This window comes from Labrus bergylta, chromosome 14 (genome assembly GCF_963930695.1).
Source record: "Labrus bergylta chromosome 14, fLabBer1.1, whole genome shotgun sequence".
In the NCBI taxonomy this organism is placed as follows: domain Eukaryota; kingdom Metazoa; phylum Chordata; class Actinopteri; order Labriformes; family Labridae; genus Labrus; species Labrus bergylta.
The window spans coordinates 3,724,508-3,742,020 of NC_089208.1; the positions used below are offsets into that span (position 1 = coordinate 3,724,508).

Genomic DNA, 17,513 nt, shown 5'->3' on the forward strand with positions numbered 1-17,513 from the left:
AATAACGTAAATATTAAAAAGGTAGTTAATACATCAGAGAGGAAATAAAAGGGGAAAGAAGAGACAAAGAAAAAACATTACAGAGGAGAAGAAATATAGAAGAAAAGAGATGAAACGAGGCGGCATCAAAGGAAAGAGGAAACAAGAAAATAAAGCAAAGAAGTAAACGAAAGGAGACGAGAACAGAAGAGTAAAGATTAGGTGACGAGAGGAGAGGTAATGAAAGGAAAGAGGACAAGGGGGAGAGAAATGAAATGAAAGGAAAGGTGATAAAACAAGAGGAGGAATGGGAAGGTAAGTGGAGGGTAAGGAGGGGAGGAAAGAAATGGAAATCAGGAAGGTGAATATAACTCAAGAGGGGAATAAATAAAGGATGGGGGAAACAAAAGGAGAAAAGACGAGAGGGTGAGAGAACAAGGGAAGGAAAGGTAAGAATAAAAGAGAGGAGAGAGTGAAGGAGGAGTCAAAAGACGAGGAAAGGAGAAACCGGCGAGGAGAGAAAGACAAAATGTACAAAAAATAAGAAAGACGTTTAGAAAAGGAAACAATGATGGAAGGAAGGGGGGTGAAGTGAAACTACAGGAGAGGAAAGGAGAGAGAAAAGAAATGAAGGAGGGAGGAAATACAACAAGGGATTATAAAAAAGAATGACAGGGAACCCAACCAAAGGAGACAAGAAAGGGAGGAAAGGTGAAGACTGCGAGCTAAAAGGGAGGAGAGAGAGGAAGCAAAACAAGATGAGAGGATTCAAGAGGATGGTTAATAAAAAAAGAAGAGAAGGAAACAAGCGGGCTGGAAGCAGCGGTGTTTGCAGGCCATGATGAATGAGTCTGTTTAAAAGAAAAAGACTTTGTGTACTCTGAGAGGAAAAGATTGACTCAATGAGGAGGAAGAAGGATTCAGTCCCAACACAGACTCTGACATTTATCACACCGGAGGGTAAAAGACAGGACGACAACACGGAGGAAAAGGGAAATAGAGAAGAAGAAGAAGAAATCCAAAACAGTAAGGAGAAAAAAATAGAAGAAGAAGAGGAAAATGGAAAACAATAAGAGAGCAAAAGAAAGAAGAGGGAATTAAAAACATGTGCGAATAAAAGATCAAGACGCAAAAATGAAGCAAATGTAGAAGTGGAAAAACTGCAGTTCCTGGAGTGTCCACTTGAGGCTTGTTCCCAAGGCCCTAGAAGTCACATTAACAGTCATTCAAGAAAGCCAATATTTACCACAAACTTAAACATGTTTACAGTCTGCTTCAAAAAGCAAATCCAGTCTGAATAGCTCATGTCTTTATTGGCACACACCGTACGGGGGTTGAATGTTTTTAATCCGTTTTGATTTTATGAAGGATAAGAGTTAATCATAATAAGGGGCGTGGCTAATCTGGCTATCGGGTGTGTGTGTGTGTTGTAGCTGTTTGTCCGGATGCTTGAAACCCGCCTCAGCTGCAGCACTGGATTGAAAGTTACTTTGAGAGAATATTTTCAATATGGCGGCTGCCATCGTTGCCTCTTCAAAAGTCCATTTCAGGAACCAATAGGTGACATCACTGAGTATATGTCCAGGTTTATAAGGCAGTCTATTAAAAAAGATAGAAGAAGAAGAAAACAATAATGGATAGAAATATAAACATGACAGGTAAAGATAAAAGAAGTAGAAGAAGAATTTGAAAACATAAAGAAGGAAAAGATCTAATAGAAGGAAAGACAGACATAAAACTCAGATATCTTCTCCTCTCTTAGTGCTGCTGCTGCTGCCTCCATCTAGCGTCCGGCTCCGCTCCAATCACCACAAACCCGCTGCAGCGTCGACGTACCCGGCGGCCTGTGTGGCTGTGTCTCTGACGCTGATGCTGATTGCGGCTGGCTGCTGCTCCACGCACTGCCTCAGGGCTGCACATTTATCAGCTGGTAATCAGCCGGCCCACTGCATGCTTTGGTTGGCTGGACTGCCTTCACTGCGGCTTTCTGTCCATATGCTGTGACCACCGTGCAGCTCAGTGGGATACGATGGGGCTTATTGTAACGTAGAGTACTGTTTATCAAAGTGGGGATCCAGACCTCCCAGGAGGGTTCATCAGGGCGGGAACTAGGGGGGCTGCAGAAACGTGGAGGGAAGAGGGGGGAAATCAATGAATAACATTTTAACATGTTTTTTTTTTAGATGTTATTAATATCTACATATGAAAATCTCTTTTGTGTCAATTTGAATAAATAAAGCGCACCACTTGAGCCAGTCAGAATCAAGCAGCCGCTATGAGTGACACTCGTATCAGAACGTTTCTTTACCACTAAATGCTGGTTACCTAGAAGTGTGAAATGCAGTATTACCTCCAGACTAAAGAACTCTTTCTTTCCCACTGCCGTCCGACTCCTAAACAACTGTGTAACAATCACAAACTACCTCATGCTCAGTTTGCAAATATTACACTCATTTTTTTGCACAGTTTGAATTTTCTATTTGAACTCTACTGTCTTCAAATTGCCTTATTTTTTGTATATTTTGTATATTTGGATATATTATTATTGTTTTTATTTGGCTATGTTTAATTTTAAGATTTTATTGTTGGCATTTATTGTGGACAGCAAAGAAAGAATTTCATTGTACAAGGAAACATGTTTCCTACTGTGCACATGACAATAAACATTTTGAATCTTCAATCTTCAATTGGACTCTGAAAATGGAAACATTTCCAACAAATAATTTAATTACAAAGACTTTTTATAAGAGAACAAAGACAAGTTGAATGTGATGATTGAAAGAAAATGTATATGTTTATTGTCATTAGTGAGCTTGTACATCTGCATTAAAACTCTGTGCTGATGAAGACAGTATAAACGAAGATCTAATAAATGAACCGTGCGTTAGGTTAGCCATATTTTCAATGTGCCCCAGATTATTGATTTATTTTTCGTTGTTTGTTCCTGCAACCGAGCGGCACCTGAGAAGCCAGGTTGGCTGTGCACGAGGTACCTTGTTGGTTAGTCATACTTTATTCTTTATTTCGGACCTGTAGGTCCATATCAGTAGTACCTAATTGAAGAAGTGTAGCATCCAAACCTTGACATTTCAACACAGATTCTACCTACTGGTACATTTGTGCCGAAGGAGAACAGACACAGAGAAGGTTTTTCTAACTTTCTACACTCCTCATAACTCTCTGCTGTCTGAAAAAAAAAATTGGGAATAGTAGTTAAAAGCATAAAGGGCATTTTCAGAACCTATGTTTGTGGTTTGTTGGTTTGAATCCAACTGTTGTGTTACCAAAATGAACGTCTCTATATCAGACCAAAGAGAAACTCGTGTTAACTGCAGTGTAATGACTTAAACTCTTGTTTCACACCACAACACACCAACAGTCGGCCCGAGCAGCTGCTCATTTGTAGCTGAAACAGCATCAGTCGATGGAGTCGATAGCAGCAAAGTAACTGCAGAGACCACAGGGAGTCATTTTTAGCCCAGTCTGTGGCACACAGCTCGGCCTTTGTGTTATCTTTATTTGTCAGGGACAATGTACCAAAAAAAAAACAAAAGCCTTCATTTCCAACCAAAACAAAGAACACTCTGTATCCGATTTAGCTAGCAGCTACTGTCTGTGTGCAGTCCCTGGACAGGAACGCCACAAAGTAAATGTTGAAATAAGGATCTTAAGTTTGTTCAAAACCAGGGGGGGGCTGGAGACTTTCAACGTCTTTAAAGCAGTTTAAGTCGTTTTTCTTTTTTTGAGTTTTCCTCCTTGGAGAGACAAAACGCTGCAAGAAAATGGATCCGCAAGTTTTGGAAAGTTCTGTTTGTGAAAATATATCAAATAAATCAGTATCCCCACAGAGAGAGCTCCACATATAAATCAACACAGCTTTTTCTTTGTGTTGTATAAAAATGATCACGTAAACAGACAAAAAGGAGAAAATATATGAGATGCACTGATGTATCCGTTGATTATCGTTATCGGCTGATCTCTGCCCTGATGACAGATATCGGCAAATAATGTGACATTATAGGTAATGTGTATTTGTTGTGTTGTATCAATTTAATGCTGGAAAGCAAGTTTACATAACTGTTGATTCAGAGAAGAGGTTCTTTTATTGGGCAGAAGAAATCACCTGTTGGACAAACTGAGTTGATTTCATGGTCAAAGTGAAAGAACATGTCGGGAATTTTCCCGGCGATAATATCGGCTGATATTATCATATCCAGTGACTATCGATATCGACTAATTTAATCGCAGATATGCGCCTATATTCAGTCACCAGTCAAACAGCATTTCATTGAGTTTCCCTTTCACCAGCAGAGGGCGCTATATGGATTACAACGATTACACGTACAAGCGTAGTTACTTTCCAGTTGAGTGACCATCTTGTCTACGTAACATATCTTTTCCACAAGTCTTTGATAACTGCATTTTATGGATCAATGCAATAAGTAGTTATATATCTATCTATCTATCTCTACGGATTGAACATAGATCTTAGAAAAACATTGGAAGATACATCAGATTTTCTTTTCTCTCCTATGTCAGTATCGACATCGGCCCCAAAAATCTCATATCGGTCGGACGAAAGGTGCAAAATAATGGAATTTTAAACACAATAAAAATTGGATTAAATGTAATTAACAACTGAAAGCCCTAATGATAACATTCATCTTGAGTGCAAAGGTCATACGTGTGCAAGTGTGAATTCTGATACAGCAAAAGGTCACTGTAACTGTAAGGTAACTGCAGTTTGGAGATACAGCCGCAGTAATTAAACACCACTATCAGGTCAAAACAAGGAGGGCTTAAATTCCCATCAGCCTCAGCTGTGCTTTAATGTTCAGCGCTAATTAACAAATACAGGCATGCTGACACACTAAGCTAACAGGGTGAGCATGGGTCACCTGCTGAACATCTGCGCGTTAGAAGTGTCATCGTCAGCATGCTGCAGTGTTGACGTTAGCATGTAGCTCAAAGCCTTTAAGTCCTCAAGGGACCATTAAGACCTGCAAGGCAAAGGTTGTGTGATGTGGACGGCTACGTTGGCAAAAACAACGAGAAAGCTAATGTAAGAGCAGCAGAGGAGTTCTGCACGCTGCAAGGTGACGAGTCTCATGATGAGGGTTTGATTTACACTCACAGAGGAAAGCCAGAGGGATTAAAGCTTTTCACTCTCTGTGCACCTCAGTATTTGGTGGAATTGTAATTATAATAATAATAATAATGATAATAATAATATATTGTTTTTTTTATAGCGCTTTTCTAGGAACCCAACGGCTTTGACAAAATATAAAACCATAAAAACAAAACAAAAAACGACGAGGACAGTACAATGAAGAAGTAATGTAGGGGGAGGGGGGGAGTCAGTGGTTGTAGGCAATGTTGAAGAGGTGAGTTTTGAGGGATTTCTTGAAGGAGCTGAGTGTGGGGGAGTCTCTGATGTTTTTTGGGAGAGAGTTCCAGAGGGTGGGAGCAGCAACAGAGAAAGCCCTGTAACCCAGGACTGAAGGTTTGTCCTGCAGGGGGGGGGGGGGGGGACAGGAGGTTTGCATCCGCAGACCTGAGAGTGCGGGTGGGAGAGTGTCGGTGGAGGAGGTGAGACAGGTAGAGGGGAGACAGGTTGTGAAAGGCTTTGAAGGGGATGATGAGGAGCTTGAAGTTGATACGCTGGGGGGATGGGGAGCCAGTGGAGGTCATGAAGGACGGGGGTGATGTGGTCTCTGGTGCGGGAGTGTGTGAGGAGACGGGCTGCGGAGTTCTGGATGTATTGAAGTTTTTTGAGTGAGTGTGATGGTGATCCGTAGAGGAGACTGTTGCAATAGTCTAATCTGGAGGTGATAAACCTCCCCCCCCCCCCCCCCCCCCGCTCTTTTCTTTGTCTATTTGTTTCTTTGTTGGTAAAAATATAAGCTTCAAACTCAATAAAAGAAGAGAACTAGTTTTTGTTGACCATGAACTACGACATTTATCTGCAACTCCTCTTATCTGTCAGAGCATTTAAAAAACAAAGGCATAAATCAGCAAAATATGTGCCTGACGTAAAGTCTTTATTGAAGCATTTTTTGCCCCTTTGGCGCCCTTAAACATGCATCCCCTCTTGTCTTTTGTCATAACTGAGAAAACGAACAGTGATTGGGTCTCTTTGGGGATTTTGCTTCCCAACGCTTCTGCAGCTGTATCCAAAATGTCATGAACTCTCCCCCCCCCCCCCCCCCCACCTCCTTTAGGAGCATCTGAGGACAGTCTGCGATGATACAAGCACTAGTGAGTGTGTGTGTGTGGTTGTGTGCCTGTGTGTGGGTCCCTCCTGGCACCGACATCCCTCTAATGGGGAGCAGGGGGTGAGGGAGGGGATGGTAGAAGGTGGAGATGGAGCCGGGTTGCCAGAGCACAGGTTAATCCACTAATTGGGAGCAAAGGGAGCCGGGTTGCCAGATTGTGATGGCCACCAGGAGGGGCCGTTTAAGGGGGACATCTGTTCCTGCTGGAGAACAGCCGCCCTCACAGCTCCCGAGCTTCCTCCCTGACACTCATCTTCTTCAGACACAAACATGACAGCGAGGAGCGAGCCCTACATCCCCTACTGGGTCTTCACAAGAAGCGAGTCCGCGTCCTTGAACGGTCCAGAAGACAGGATTTTTTTCTGGTTGGACAAAAATGAATAGCTTCGAAAAGGAGTTTGCTTTCTTTTTAAAAAGGAAGGGTGTTTTCGTGCCAGGGGTGTTGTGTCAACTGAAGCCAGTGTTTGCTCAAAGCAGCAATTATCAGCTTGTGTTTTATCCCTTCACAAGGTCCAATGAGCCACACTGCAGCCAAGAAGTTCATCAGCTGAATGTTCTTCAGTAAACATATTCAGAAGCTGTTACACTCAGTCTTTTAGGGAGCAAGTCACACGGCATGTTGATTGTAATAAATGAGCAGAAAGTTAAGAGGCAGGATTCAGATCGACGATAAAATACAGTAACACTGTTAACCATTTCTACTATTGGAGTACTTCTTCAAAAATGAGTATTTTGTAAAGCATAGAGTCCACCTTGCGTTTTTTTCCCCGACAGAAAAGCGCTGGTTGGGAGAGCTCGCTTGAAGCTTTTGTGCTGCAACAGTCTGTTGACAACTGGCTGCTGTATGACCAACACTGCTCTGTTACTTTTCACTGCATGTTTTATCGGCAGGCGACAAAACTACGGGGAATATCAAACATTTGGAAAAGAGCGCCGGTGATGTCCTCACATCAGCCCACTTGGACTCCTTTTCCTGCGGCAAAATTACTAGCGGCCTGTCAGGAGAAATCCTGAGTTTTTCAGCAGATTTCTGCAAGTGTGAAAGCCCTATAAGTCGAATAAACACCTCAATATTGCGGTTGGAATCTAAGTTAAAGCAAAGATATAATACAAAAAATAACAAAGGGGAACATTGTACAATGAAATGAAAATTTAAATCTCTACTTTCTACATCTCTTATTGCACCTGAGGTTATTGCACACATATTTTTCACATTATATCATTACACTGTTTTTTGTTCTTAAGGTTAATATTGCACACTTGTGTTGCACTGTGAGGTGGTCAGCTGTCCATTTAGTCTGTGAGGTGTGGGGTGAGGTACTTCCTTCCCATCTTAATGTCCTGTGCTACAAGTCTCACGGCAGCAGGGAAAAAGCTGTTGTGGTAGCGGGCCGTGTGGGTGGAGATGCTCTCTGGCCTGTGATGTCGTAGGTTATAGCCCGAGTTCTTCCACCTGAACAGAGCATGAGCTGGGTGCTGTTTGTCCCTGAGGACGCTCTGTGCTTTTCCCCTGCAGCGCTGTGTGTACAGTGTGTCCATGGAGGGGAGGTTGGAGCCAATGAGATGACGCTAGAGCGAGAGCCACGCATTATTGGACAGAGGAGACACAATTTCTGATGTGTCAGCTGATAGAGTTAAACATAAAGAACTCCATAGATGGAGTCATATCAGTTTGGGGATTTCTAACTTATTTGTCGATTGTTTGGTGTGTGACGTTTATGGTCAACAGGATGAAGGTCAAACTAGCTGAAAGGGGCTTATCGTCACCTAGTGTAGTGGAGTCAGACGTACTTCTGTCAATAAATCCATTCTCGCCCAGTGCTTGTGTACTGGGACAAGGACAGTAGTCAATTAAACAGCCTGATGGAGCTATAACTGTAGCTCAGCCTGACTGTGCATTAGCGCCACATCCTGTTCAGGTACTCTTGTCTTGTGGGTAGTTTCAAGAAGCTTTCCTGTGTTTTCCTCACATGTGTCTCCTCTTGTGTGTCTGTCTGTTTCAGGATATGCCATCCTGCAGTCCATCATGGAGAAGGCGGGACAAAACAACTGGCAGATCAGCGCCATCTGCGTGGAGAACTTCAACGACGCCAGCTACAGACGGCTGCTGGAGGATCTGGACCGGAGACAGGAGAAGAAGTTTGTAATCGACCTCGAGGCGGAGAGGCTGCAGAACATGCTGGAACAGGTGACGTCAGCCTTCACTTTTTATCACTTCATCCTTGTTTACCTGAGAGAAAGACGTGCGTGACGTGACGTGCGACAGCCGTGCTTTGAATGTCGTTTTCATGATGAACGGTGACACAAACAGGAAGCGAGATCAGCCAAGATGTTAGTAATAATGTTGGCTTTCAAACACAGAAGGTGAAATGAAATCACTATACTCTAATTTAGAGAAAAATATATCTACAAGATGTGGCATATTCTGATCAGAATTAATAACTTCACCTTTATTGTGAAGGTTCCTTTCAAAATAAAAGCTTTTTGCAACACGCTTCTATCAAGCAATCAAACTTTATTTGTGTAGCACTTTTCATAAAATTAAATAATGTAAGAAAAAGTGCTTCACATACAAACAAATAAACAAATCAATAAGCAACAATATAACCACATACTCACACTCTCTCTCACACACACACACACACACACACACACACACACACACACACACACACTCACACACACGTCATGGATAAAGAACCCGATAAATACAAGTACTGACAGACAGGGGAAAAACAGATGGTAAGATTAAAATGTTAAAATTCAAGATGTGAAAATAAGACAATTAATGGATATTTATTTGTGTGTGTGTGTGTGTGTGTGTGTGTGTGTGTGTGTGGGAGTCAGCCCCCCAGTGTGGCCCCCCAACCTAAAAAAGTCTGGACGTACCCCTGCAAACGACCTCTAAGGGCTTAACATTTAGAAGCTAATTTGATAGATAGCTAGGAGCGAGACCATTAAGAACTCCATAAACCAATAAAGAAGCTTCTCAGACAAACAGGTAGGCGATGCAGAGACTTTAGAATCAGGGTGACGTTCGCTCTCCTTCTGGTCTCCGTCAGCAGTCGTGCAGCTGAATTTTAAATCAGCAGCTGCTGCAGCTCGGAAAAATATTCTTTTTTAGGAAGAGCACGAAAGTGGAGCATTGCAGAAGTAAATCCTGCAGGTTATGAAAGTTTGAATCAGTGTCTCTGCATCGGAATGTTCTGTAACACAATAAAGCAGATAATTCTTAACTATTTTATAACGGGAAATAAATCCCAAATATACAAATAACACCTGAGATGTGTGCGCTGTATTTCCACACAGGAACACCTCTGACTAAGCAGATTAATATTACCTGAGGGGCAGGTCTATTCCTGTGTGTTTTCTTGTTATGCTAATTAAGCACATTCGCTCCGAGCCGCCCGATTTTTGCACATACATTTTCTTTGAGAAGTGGCCCATTTAGATTTGCATATAGATAAAAGCCCAGGCATTTTAAATGTAAAGCATTGGCTGTCAGATCTGGAAAATGTCCCCTGTTTCCCTCATCTGAGTTGAACGTCATCATTATTTTGTACTTCTGGCGCTCGCCGAAACAACAATTTAATAACCATGTTAAATAATATGACTCAAAGCATCAGAGAAAAAAATGAGATGAGGAAAGAAGAACAAGCAGTCAGACTTTTAAAAGAATGCAATGTATAAAAACTGAGACAACAAAGAGACTAAGAAACTGTTCGTATAGTGAAGCGACGCTTTCTATTCATTTTCTATGGAGAGCCAGAGAGGAAGTTGCGCAATGCATTATGGGATCTTTGTGACCCACCAGAGGTCTATTCTATGCAAATGACTCCAGCAACTAGCCGCGCGTCTATCCAATCAGGTGCATTCATTGAGGCTACTTCACCATATAGAGAACAAACCATATGACATATTTTTGTAGGTCGACCCTGAAGCTTAATAAATAGTTTACTAACATAATATTCACCTGAACCTAAAGATTAAACCTACAGGAGACATCTCCGACTAGTGAGAGAGTTCCCGCCCTCTGTGTCCGGCGTGATGACCTTTAATGTACCCGACAACCGCTGTAGTCACATTTAGCCGCTTGTTAGCAACCGCCTTTTTAAAGACGAGTAAAAACTTCAAACTTCACAAGTGGAGGTATTACCTAACGTAGTTTATGTGCTCTAACAAAACACCAACATCTCTTCAGCTTGTGTTAACCACAGACCTTATTTCAGGAGTCTAACCACAAACACATTCAAAATCCACATTGACTTTTAGACATTAGACCCCATGGCGCTCAAATGCTAACTTACTTCCGGGTTATAGGACTCATTCCTGTGGCGCTCTATTTCAATCTATAACTATGGATTGAAGGTGGATCAAACAACAATATCTGAAAATGTATCCATCAGATTTTTTTCTCTTCCTGATATAGATATCGGCATCGGCCCCAAAAAATCTCATTTATGAATATTACATTTTCATACTTAAAAAATAATAATACAGCGAGTTATACTTGAAGTGTGAGATGTCTTGACACATTTCTGCAGCTTTGAAACTTAACCGCTCACCCTCTGACCCTCCTGCTTTAAGTTACTGACACTTTGCAAAGGAGACCAAATATTAACCTCTAAATTACATGAAGGGCATAAACTGTTTGCACCCTGCCTGACTAAATGTTTAAATGACCAGATTTTCAAAATCTCTGCAATTAACTAAGTAAACGATGTTATCTTCAAAAAATCTTTGACATACGGCTCCAGTTGTTTTTGACTCTAGAAATGTTATGTATAAAGCCTAATTGAATTGTCCTATTCCGATCACAGATTTCTTTTTTAGGGAGACGTGGCCAAGAAATCAGAAACACAGTTTCAACAACAAAACACTCAAACTCCTTCAGATCACATTTCATCATAAGAAAACTGAAGATAAAATCATCAATGTTGCATTGAAAGTTTGGATCGAAGACTTTTCTCTGAGGTTTTAAAAAAATCAGCGTAACTCAGCTTTCAATTTCAAATCAGACTGAGGATTGTTCCAAAGGTGTAAAAAACCTAAACGCTTTCTTTCCCGACACAGTTTAGAATTTAGGAACGACAAAATGTAATAATGTTCAACGAATGAAGGTTGTGGATCCCAACCTTCAGGATTAAAATGAGTAAAGGTAGTGCAGGATCTTTCCCAGAATAGCTTTATAAATAAAGATTTAACAATGTCCACACCAGCAAGTACTTACAAACTGAAACTTGAAACTTTGAATCTGAACATCTGGATTTATTTCTTATTCTCTGACATGCCATGACATGATCCCACAAACTAAACATAAGTACAGAACAGAACTTACTCTGTGTTTATTTTACTATTTTCTTTGACAAAGTTTGAAGCCTGAAAACAGCCTGTTCAGATCTCCGCTGGTGTTTTTTTGGCATACACACACTCAGAATATAAAGTGTACCTTCGTCCCTGCATCGCCTTCCCCGAGGCACCTGGTGTCTCAGTTTGTTGTTCAATTATTCAGGAAATCTCCACTCCTGACATCTGTCATAGTTCTAACAATTTACTCTGCAGATGAGTGTGTGTGTGTGTGTGCGCAGCAGACGTCCCGCTCCATGCGTAGATGTGATGGACTCTGTCAGATTCTGAGCTTGTGGGATGATGCACGGTTTGTGCAGCGGTGGTCAGAGTCACCTCGAAACACATCAACTTGTATTTAAGGCTTTTATTAGCATCGTGTTCAGTAAGTATCTCTTCAAATTCTCCAGATCCGGGACGAGGATTTGAATACATAATTGGGCCTCATTAGCTGCTTGTTAACAGCACGGTCAGTAAACATCGGGGCTTATATGCAACCAGATGTGACTCTGGATTTAAGACCATTAAATCTCTAAATACACGACTGTTAGAGACAGAAAGACGATCTAATGGAAGCACATTTTCAAGCTGTACAAACTGAACTATAGTTGCCAAATTAAAAACAGATGACACTGACTTATAGATGTCGTTAAATATATTTTTTTAAGCAAAGTTTTGCAGAAGATTCTGGTCCTGAATGCTCTTGATTTGTTTGGACCAGAGAAGGTTTTAAGGCACCCTCCACACGGCCGTTTTGGACGCCCCTCAGTTTGCCAGATATGAGAGCAGTTATCAGGTCAACAGGTGTTGCAGCGATGGAAGCGGTCAAGAGAAGTGGTTCAGATAGAAGTGATTGTACCCGACCTAAAAAGCCTCTGCATGTTTCTAATAAGCTCCACGAGCAGAAACGTGCTCAAACTAGGATCAATATTGGAGATGCTTTTGAAAAATGGAGAGAGGTTAGAACACAGAAAGGTTTACAGACCCATGCAGAGCTGGATAAACACTGAAGCTTCAGAGTCCACCACATGGTGACCTGAGTGAACATCCACTCTAGAGAGGAGGAGGGGGGGAGACAGCTCTCTATGATCTTTAGAATTTAGACTGCAGTACCCATTTTAAACACTAGGTGTCAGAGTTACATATCGCTCCTTTAATTATCACCTTTTTTGCACACAAAAATTCCGCTTTATAAACTCAGAGTCTCTGTAAAGTTGTTGAAAAGGGTCTTCTCACATCCGAATTGAAGTCTTTTAAAAGGCTGTTATATTGTGAGGTCAGGGAGAAAAGAAAACATGAGAAGATTCTGCATTAAGAGGAATAATAATCAGACAAGAACCAATGCATCCTCTTTGCACTGTATTCTCCAGCACTCAACATAATCACATACAGTATGCATGTTGTGTTTTACTTTCTGATTAATGATGAATAAATACGATACATTAATGCAAGTGAGGCAAATTGAAAACATTCAGTTGATGTTGATTTATTATAAAAGTGAGTGCTTGTGCTTTTCATGCGAGCGGCCGTCATTAATTAGGTCGTATACGAGGCAGAATTAGTCGTCCCTCCCTGCATATCATTTTCCAGCTCACAGCTGTTCTTCTGCAGGGACGTCGCTCTCCGTCGCACCAGGAGCCAAATATCTGTAACTGCATGGATGAAATTTTAAATAATCATAAAATCACAGTGAGTTAGCACACAGGAATATAAAGACAATAACAACGTATCCTCTCATCAGTGTAGTTGTTTGCACTGTGGGACATAACAAAACAGGCAGGGTATTTTAATGCAATAAGAGATTTAGAAGGTGATTCATGTTACAAAGTATCAAGCAATCAGAATCAACTTAATGCCAAACGTATGTCTCAGTTTGATTTACACATTATGGTAAGGTTAAAAACTGAATAAGAAATCTCCTGTCAATCAACTTGAATTGAGTTAAATAACAACACTGTTACGACCAGCTATAGGGGAAAGTGACCCTCTCCTTCATCACTCACAATGATGATCCACAATCAGATTAATTTACAGTACAGATATTTATTAACAATAAACACAAAATTAATCAACCTCAGGGAGCGCACCGGCCCAAAAAAAATAAACATACCATCTAAATGAGAGAGAGATAAGAAAAGATAAGATAAGACAATCCTTTATTTATCTCACAACGGGGAAATGTACAGTGTTTACAGCAGCAAAGAGCAAAGATTGCAAACAAAAAGTGAACACAGTACAATTTAAATAAAAAAAGAAAAATTAAAAATGTACAAAAACTAGATCGATACCACAATATAGATTTTAAAAAATAGATTTAAAAAAAAATAGATCAGCCGAGCTGCAGTTTTGACAAAAATGTAGTCAGAATATTCAGTGTAACACAGACACAGACAGTAAATGGTAAATGGACTTGAGCTTGTTTAGCACTTTTCTGCTCTTCTGACTACTCAAAGTGCTTTTACACCGCAGGTCAGACCAAACATTCACACACTGAAGGTTGAGGCTGCTATGTAATTCCATTCATACGCTGCCAATGAAGACTTGTGTAAATCATGGTACTTCTTGTGATGAAATATACAACACAAAACTCAAAGTACTTGGTCTTTTTTGATTCTCTGTTTTTTTTTGAAATTTTGAAAATCCAAAACAAAAAACGCCAACCAGAATTTAAATTTTTAGACACTTCAAATCCATTATTACCTTTCGGCAACTCAGGGTTAAGTGTCTTGCCCCCCATCGGACATGTGGCTGCAGGAGCTGAGAAACGACGACTCTACCAACTGAGACCCAAAACCCAAACTACCTTACCTCAAGCACTCTACATAAAACTTGAACACTTGTCATTTAAGTTAATGGAGAGCAGACACTTAATCTGCCAAAACAATCCAGATATGAGGGGAGACACAAAGTGACCTTGGTTGACATAGACACGACTGAAATCAGGTGGCAAAGAATGAGCTAAATGTCTGTAAACAGAGATACATAAATTCCATCACAATTCCCACTTTAATCTCTAATAAGAACAAAACCTCTTCTCTCATATGATGACTGATTTATTTGCCGTTTCGTTTGGATGCTGATCTCTCCTGCAGGTCCCTGTCGTGACTCCGATTGATTTAACAGTTGTGTATTATATGTTTGAATCTTTCCCACCACCTGATGCTCCGCTCTTAACAGCACTGGTTTCATCAAAGCGTTTCCCTTTCAGCTCAAATCACGGCCATTATTAACCCGGACGTCCGGTGGGATTTCCCAGCAGATGTCAGCTTTCAAGATCAGTTTTTATCAAACGGGAGGCAGCCATGTGGTCGTGCTTGTGTGTGTGTGTGTGTGTGTGTGTGAGTGTGTGTGTGTTGACATGCATTGTTGTGTCTCTGAAAGCGTGAAGTGTTGACTTCCTCGCCGAGACGACCGCCTGCTCATTCGTTCAGACGTCTGAGCTTCCGAGAATTAAACCCGATTGGTCCCTCTCGTGTCGAGCTGCACACACACGCCTGTCACACGCGTCATTAACTGTAATTAACGTACGCTACGCTGTCATCCAGTCGGATTAACGTTGAGTTCTTTTCTCCGCCTCCTTACAGATCGTCAGCGTGGGGAAACATGTCAAAGGCTACCATTACATCATGGCCAACCTGGTGAGAGGAAAAAATGACTTCTGATGCTTCCTGTGTGTTCTTTCTCTTCATGTATTCTTCACCTCACCTCCCTCCTGATTTCTCATCTCTGCTTCCTACCAATTCTGCTCTGTAGATTCAATCTGTTTGTTGTGGTGTTTAAATGCAAAACTTAGTCCTAAGTATCCACGAACGCCTCGTTATTTTTTAAGATGGGGGTTAAAACTTTTGAAAAATATGATTTAGACGCATGAATTATGCATCCGATGGATAAAAAAAAATTCAGAACCAGAACCCTGCGTTTTCTACACGAGCGGGAATATCACAAAGATGATAGACGAGCACTTCTCTGAATGTGAAATGTTATTTAAGAGTTTGTGTTTGATTCTGCACAGTAAATAAGGATTGGTTGATTTATGATGGATTTGACCTCTTCTGTACATCGCTGAAAATAACAAAACCATCACTGCTCCAGGCTGATTCAGTTTATTTCATGAAACAAAAAAAAAGGATAATTATTTCCGCTTTTCACTTTAATGAGAAAGGAAGTGAAGACAAAGTTAGGAATTGAAGGGAGGAGGAAGGGAGGGGGCTGAACTCAGCCTCGTTACATGTGAAAGGCACTTTAATGAGAAACCTACCAAGGCGTTCCCTTAGGTATATTCTCAAAACACATGAAACCCTAACTCTGTGAACGCTCTGCTTGAATAACATGGATGCATTTGCTCACTTGCTCCACTGCTTAAACTCTCACGCTGGTTTTATTTAAAGAACCAGCCAGAAACATAACGTCTCGATGAACATACTGAACCCAAAAAAGAGGAAATATTTAGCGTGAAAAGACTTTCAGAACATTTCTATTTCACTCACATCACCATCGGTTTTAATCAGGACCACTGAAACATTTAGGCCCCGTGTCCACCTAGCGTTTTTTTTCTGAGCGCCAGCATCTCTTTTAAAGATGAGTCGAGACGGTTGCAGCAGCAGGCGGTCGCCTGGAGAGAAAGCGCAGGGCCCAGCATATTTGTTTCCCAATCGCTCCGCCTTTTATTGTGCGGCTGCTCTGAGCGCTCAAGTGGAAAATCTTGTAACTATTTTTTAGAACGGTGCTGTTGACGTCACCGGCACTCTATTTCTAAAGGTAAGATATTCCCCGTAATTTATCCGCCTGATCCGACACATCCTCTGTGTCGGATCAGGAAAATAAAATATCTAAAATAAGAAATATGCAGTAAGAAGTAACGGAGCAGTGTGGGTCATACAGGAGCGGCCGTTGTCAACAGACTGTTGTCATAGCAACAGGACGGACTTGCAGTTTGATATGATGGTTCTGGGTCAGTGCTGAAGCTCTTAAAGAGTGCTTTCTCTATTTTATTGTTACAGTCATTGACTTGTTTTTTCTCTCTTTCCATCGTCTGACTCAGCCCATGACCGCTCTCTCCTCTTTCTGTTTCCCCCCCTGAAGGGTTTTAAGGACATCAACCTGGAGCGCTTCATGCACGGTGGAGCCAACGTCACAGGCTTCCAGCTGGTCGACTTCAGCAACCCCATGGTCATCAAGCTGATGCAGCGCTGGAACAAGCTGGATCAGAGGGAGTACCCGGGATCCGACGCCCCACCAAAGGTATCAAATGGTCAAATCAGTAGTTTGGTTCTGTGGCATCAAGTAGAGATCAGTTTAAAAGAAAACTCCCTTTAAGAGACTTTAGTTAGCCTTCATATTCTGCAAACATCAGAGGAGTTCAGCCCCTTCTTGCATCCAAAAAGTTAAAAACTTCTGCTGTGAGCTTTCAAATCTCTGGTTATATTTTAGACTGTTGAAAGTAACTGAAAACAACAGCTACCTGTGGAGTGTTTGTGCAGACATTAGTGTTCAAGTACTCAAGATCTATCAAGGACTCTCAAGACCACTTTCTAAAGATTTGCTCCGCTTTTTGTAATTGGACACATTCTCACTTGGTCTTGTCTTGGAGTCAGACAAAGACAAACATATAAAGAGCAGTCAAACCCGTAACTGCTGGGAGACGACTTCACTGTCAGTGCATTATTTTCTCTTTATTCTGTCATTACTCAGATTGGATGCTAAACTCCCTGCTTCAACTGCAACCGATAACTTTACTCATTGACCAATATGTTTAAAAATGAAAGAGGTGAATGAAGAAGACATTTAGACATATTCATTTGTTTTAGTGGAAATATGGATCTTTCAGATCAATCTAAGGACCGCCTTTTGTTTTTTGCATGAACAAAATGTTTTTGTACGTATGCATATACTGCAGGTACAGGCACTGATCTG

The 17,513-nt window shown here is 41.2% G+C and overlaps 1 protein-coding gene across 2 annotated transcripts in view; it reads left to right on the top strand.

Annotated features, from left to right (window-relative positions):
- The window catches only part of gria4b (glutamate receptor, ionotropic, AMPA 4b), a 150,017-nt gene that overhangs the window by 78,804 nt on the left and 53,700 nt on the right, over positions 1–17,513 (top strand). For both annotated transcript variants that reach the window (XM_065962893.1, XM_020653904.2), the window contains exons 4-6: positions 8,258–8,442; positions 15,185–15,238; positions 16,683–16,841. In XM_065962893.1, coding sequence (XP_065818965.1) covers positions 8,258–8,442; positions 15,185–15,238; positions 16,683–16,841 — 398 coding nt within the window. The remainder of the gene's footprint in view (positions 1–8,257; positions 8,443–15,184; positions 15,239–16,682; positions 16,842–17,513) is intronic.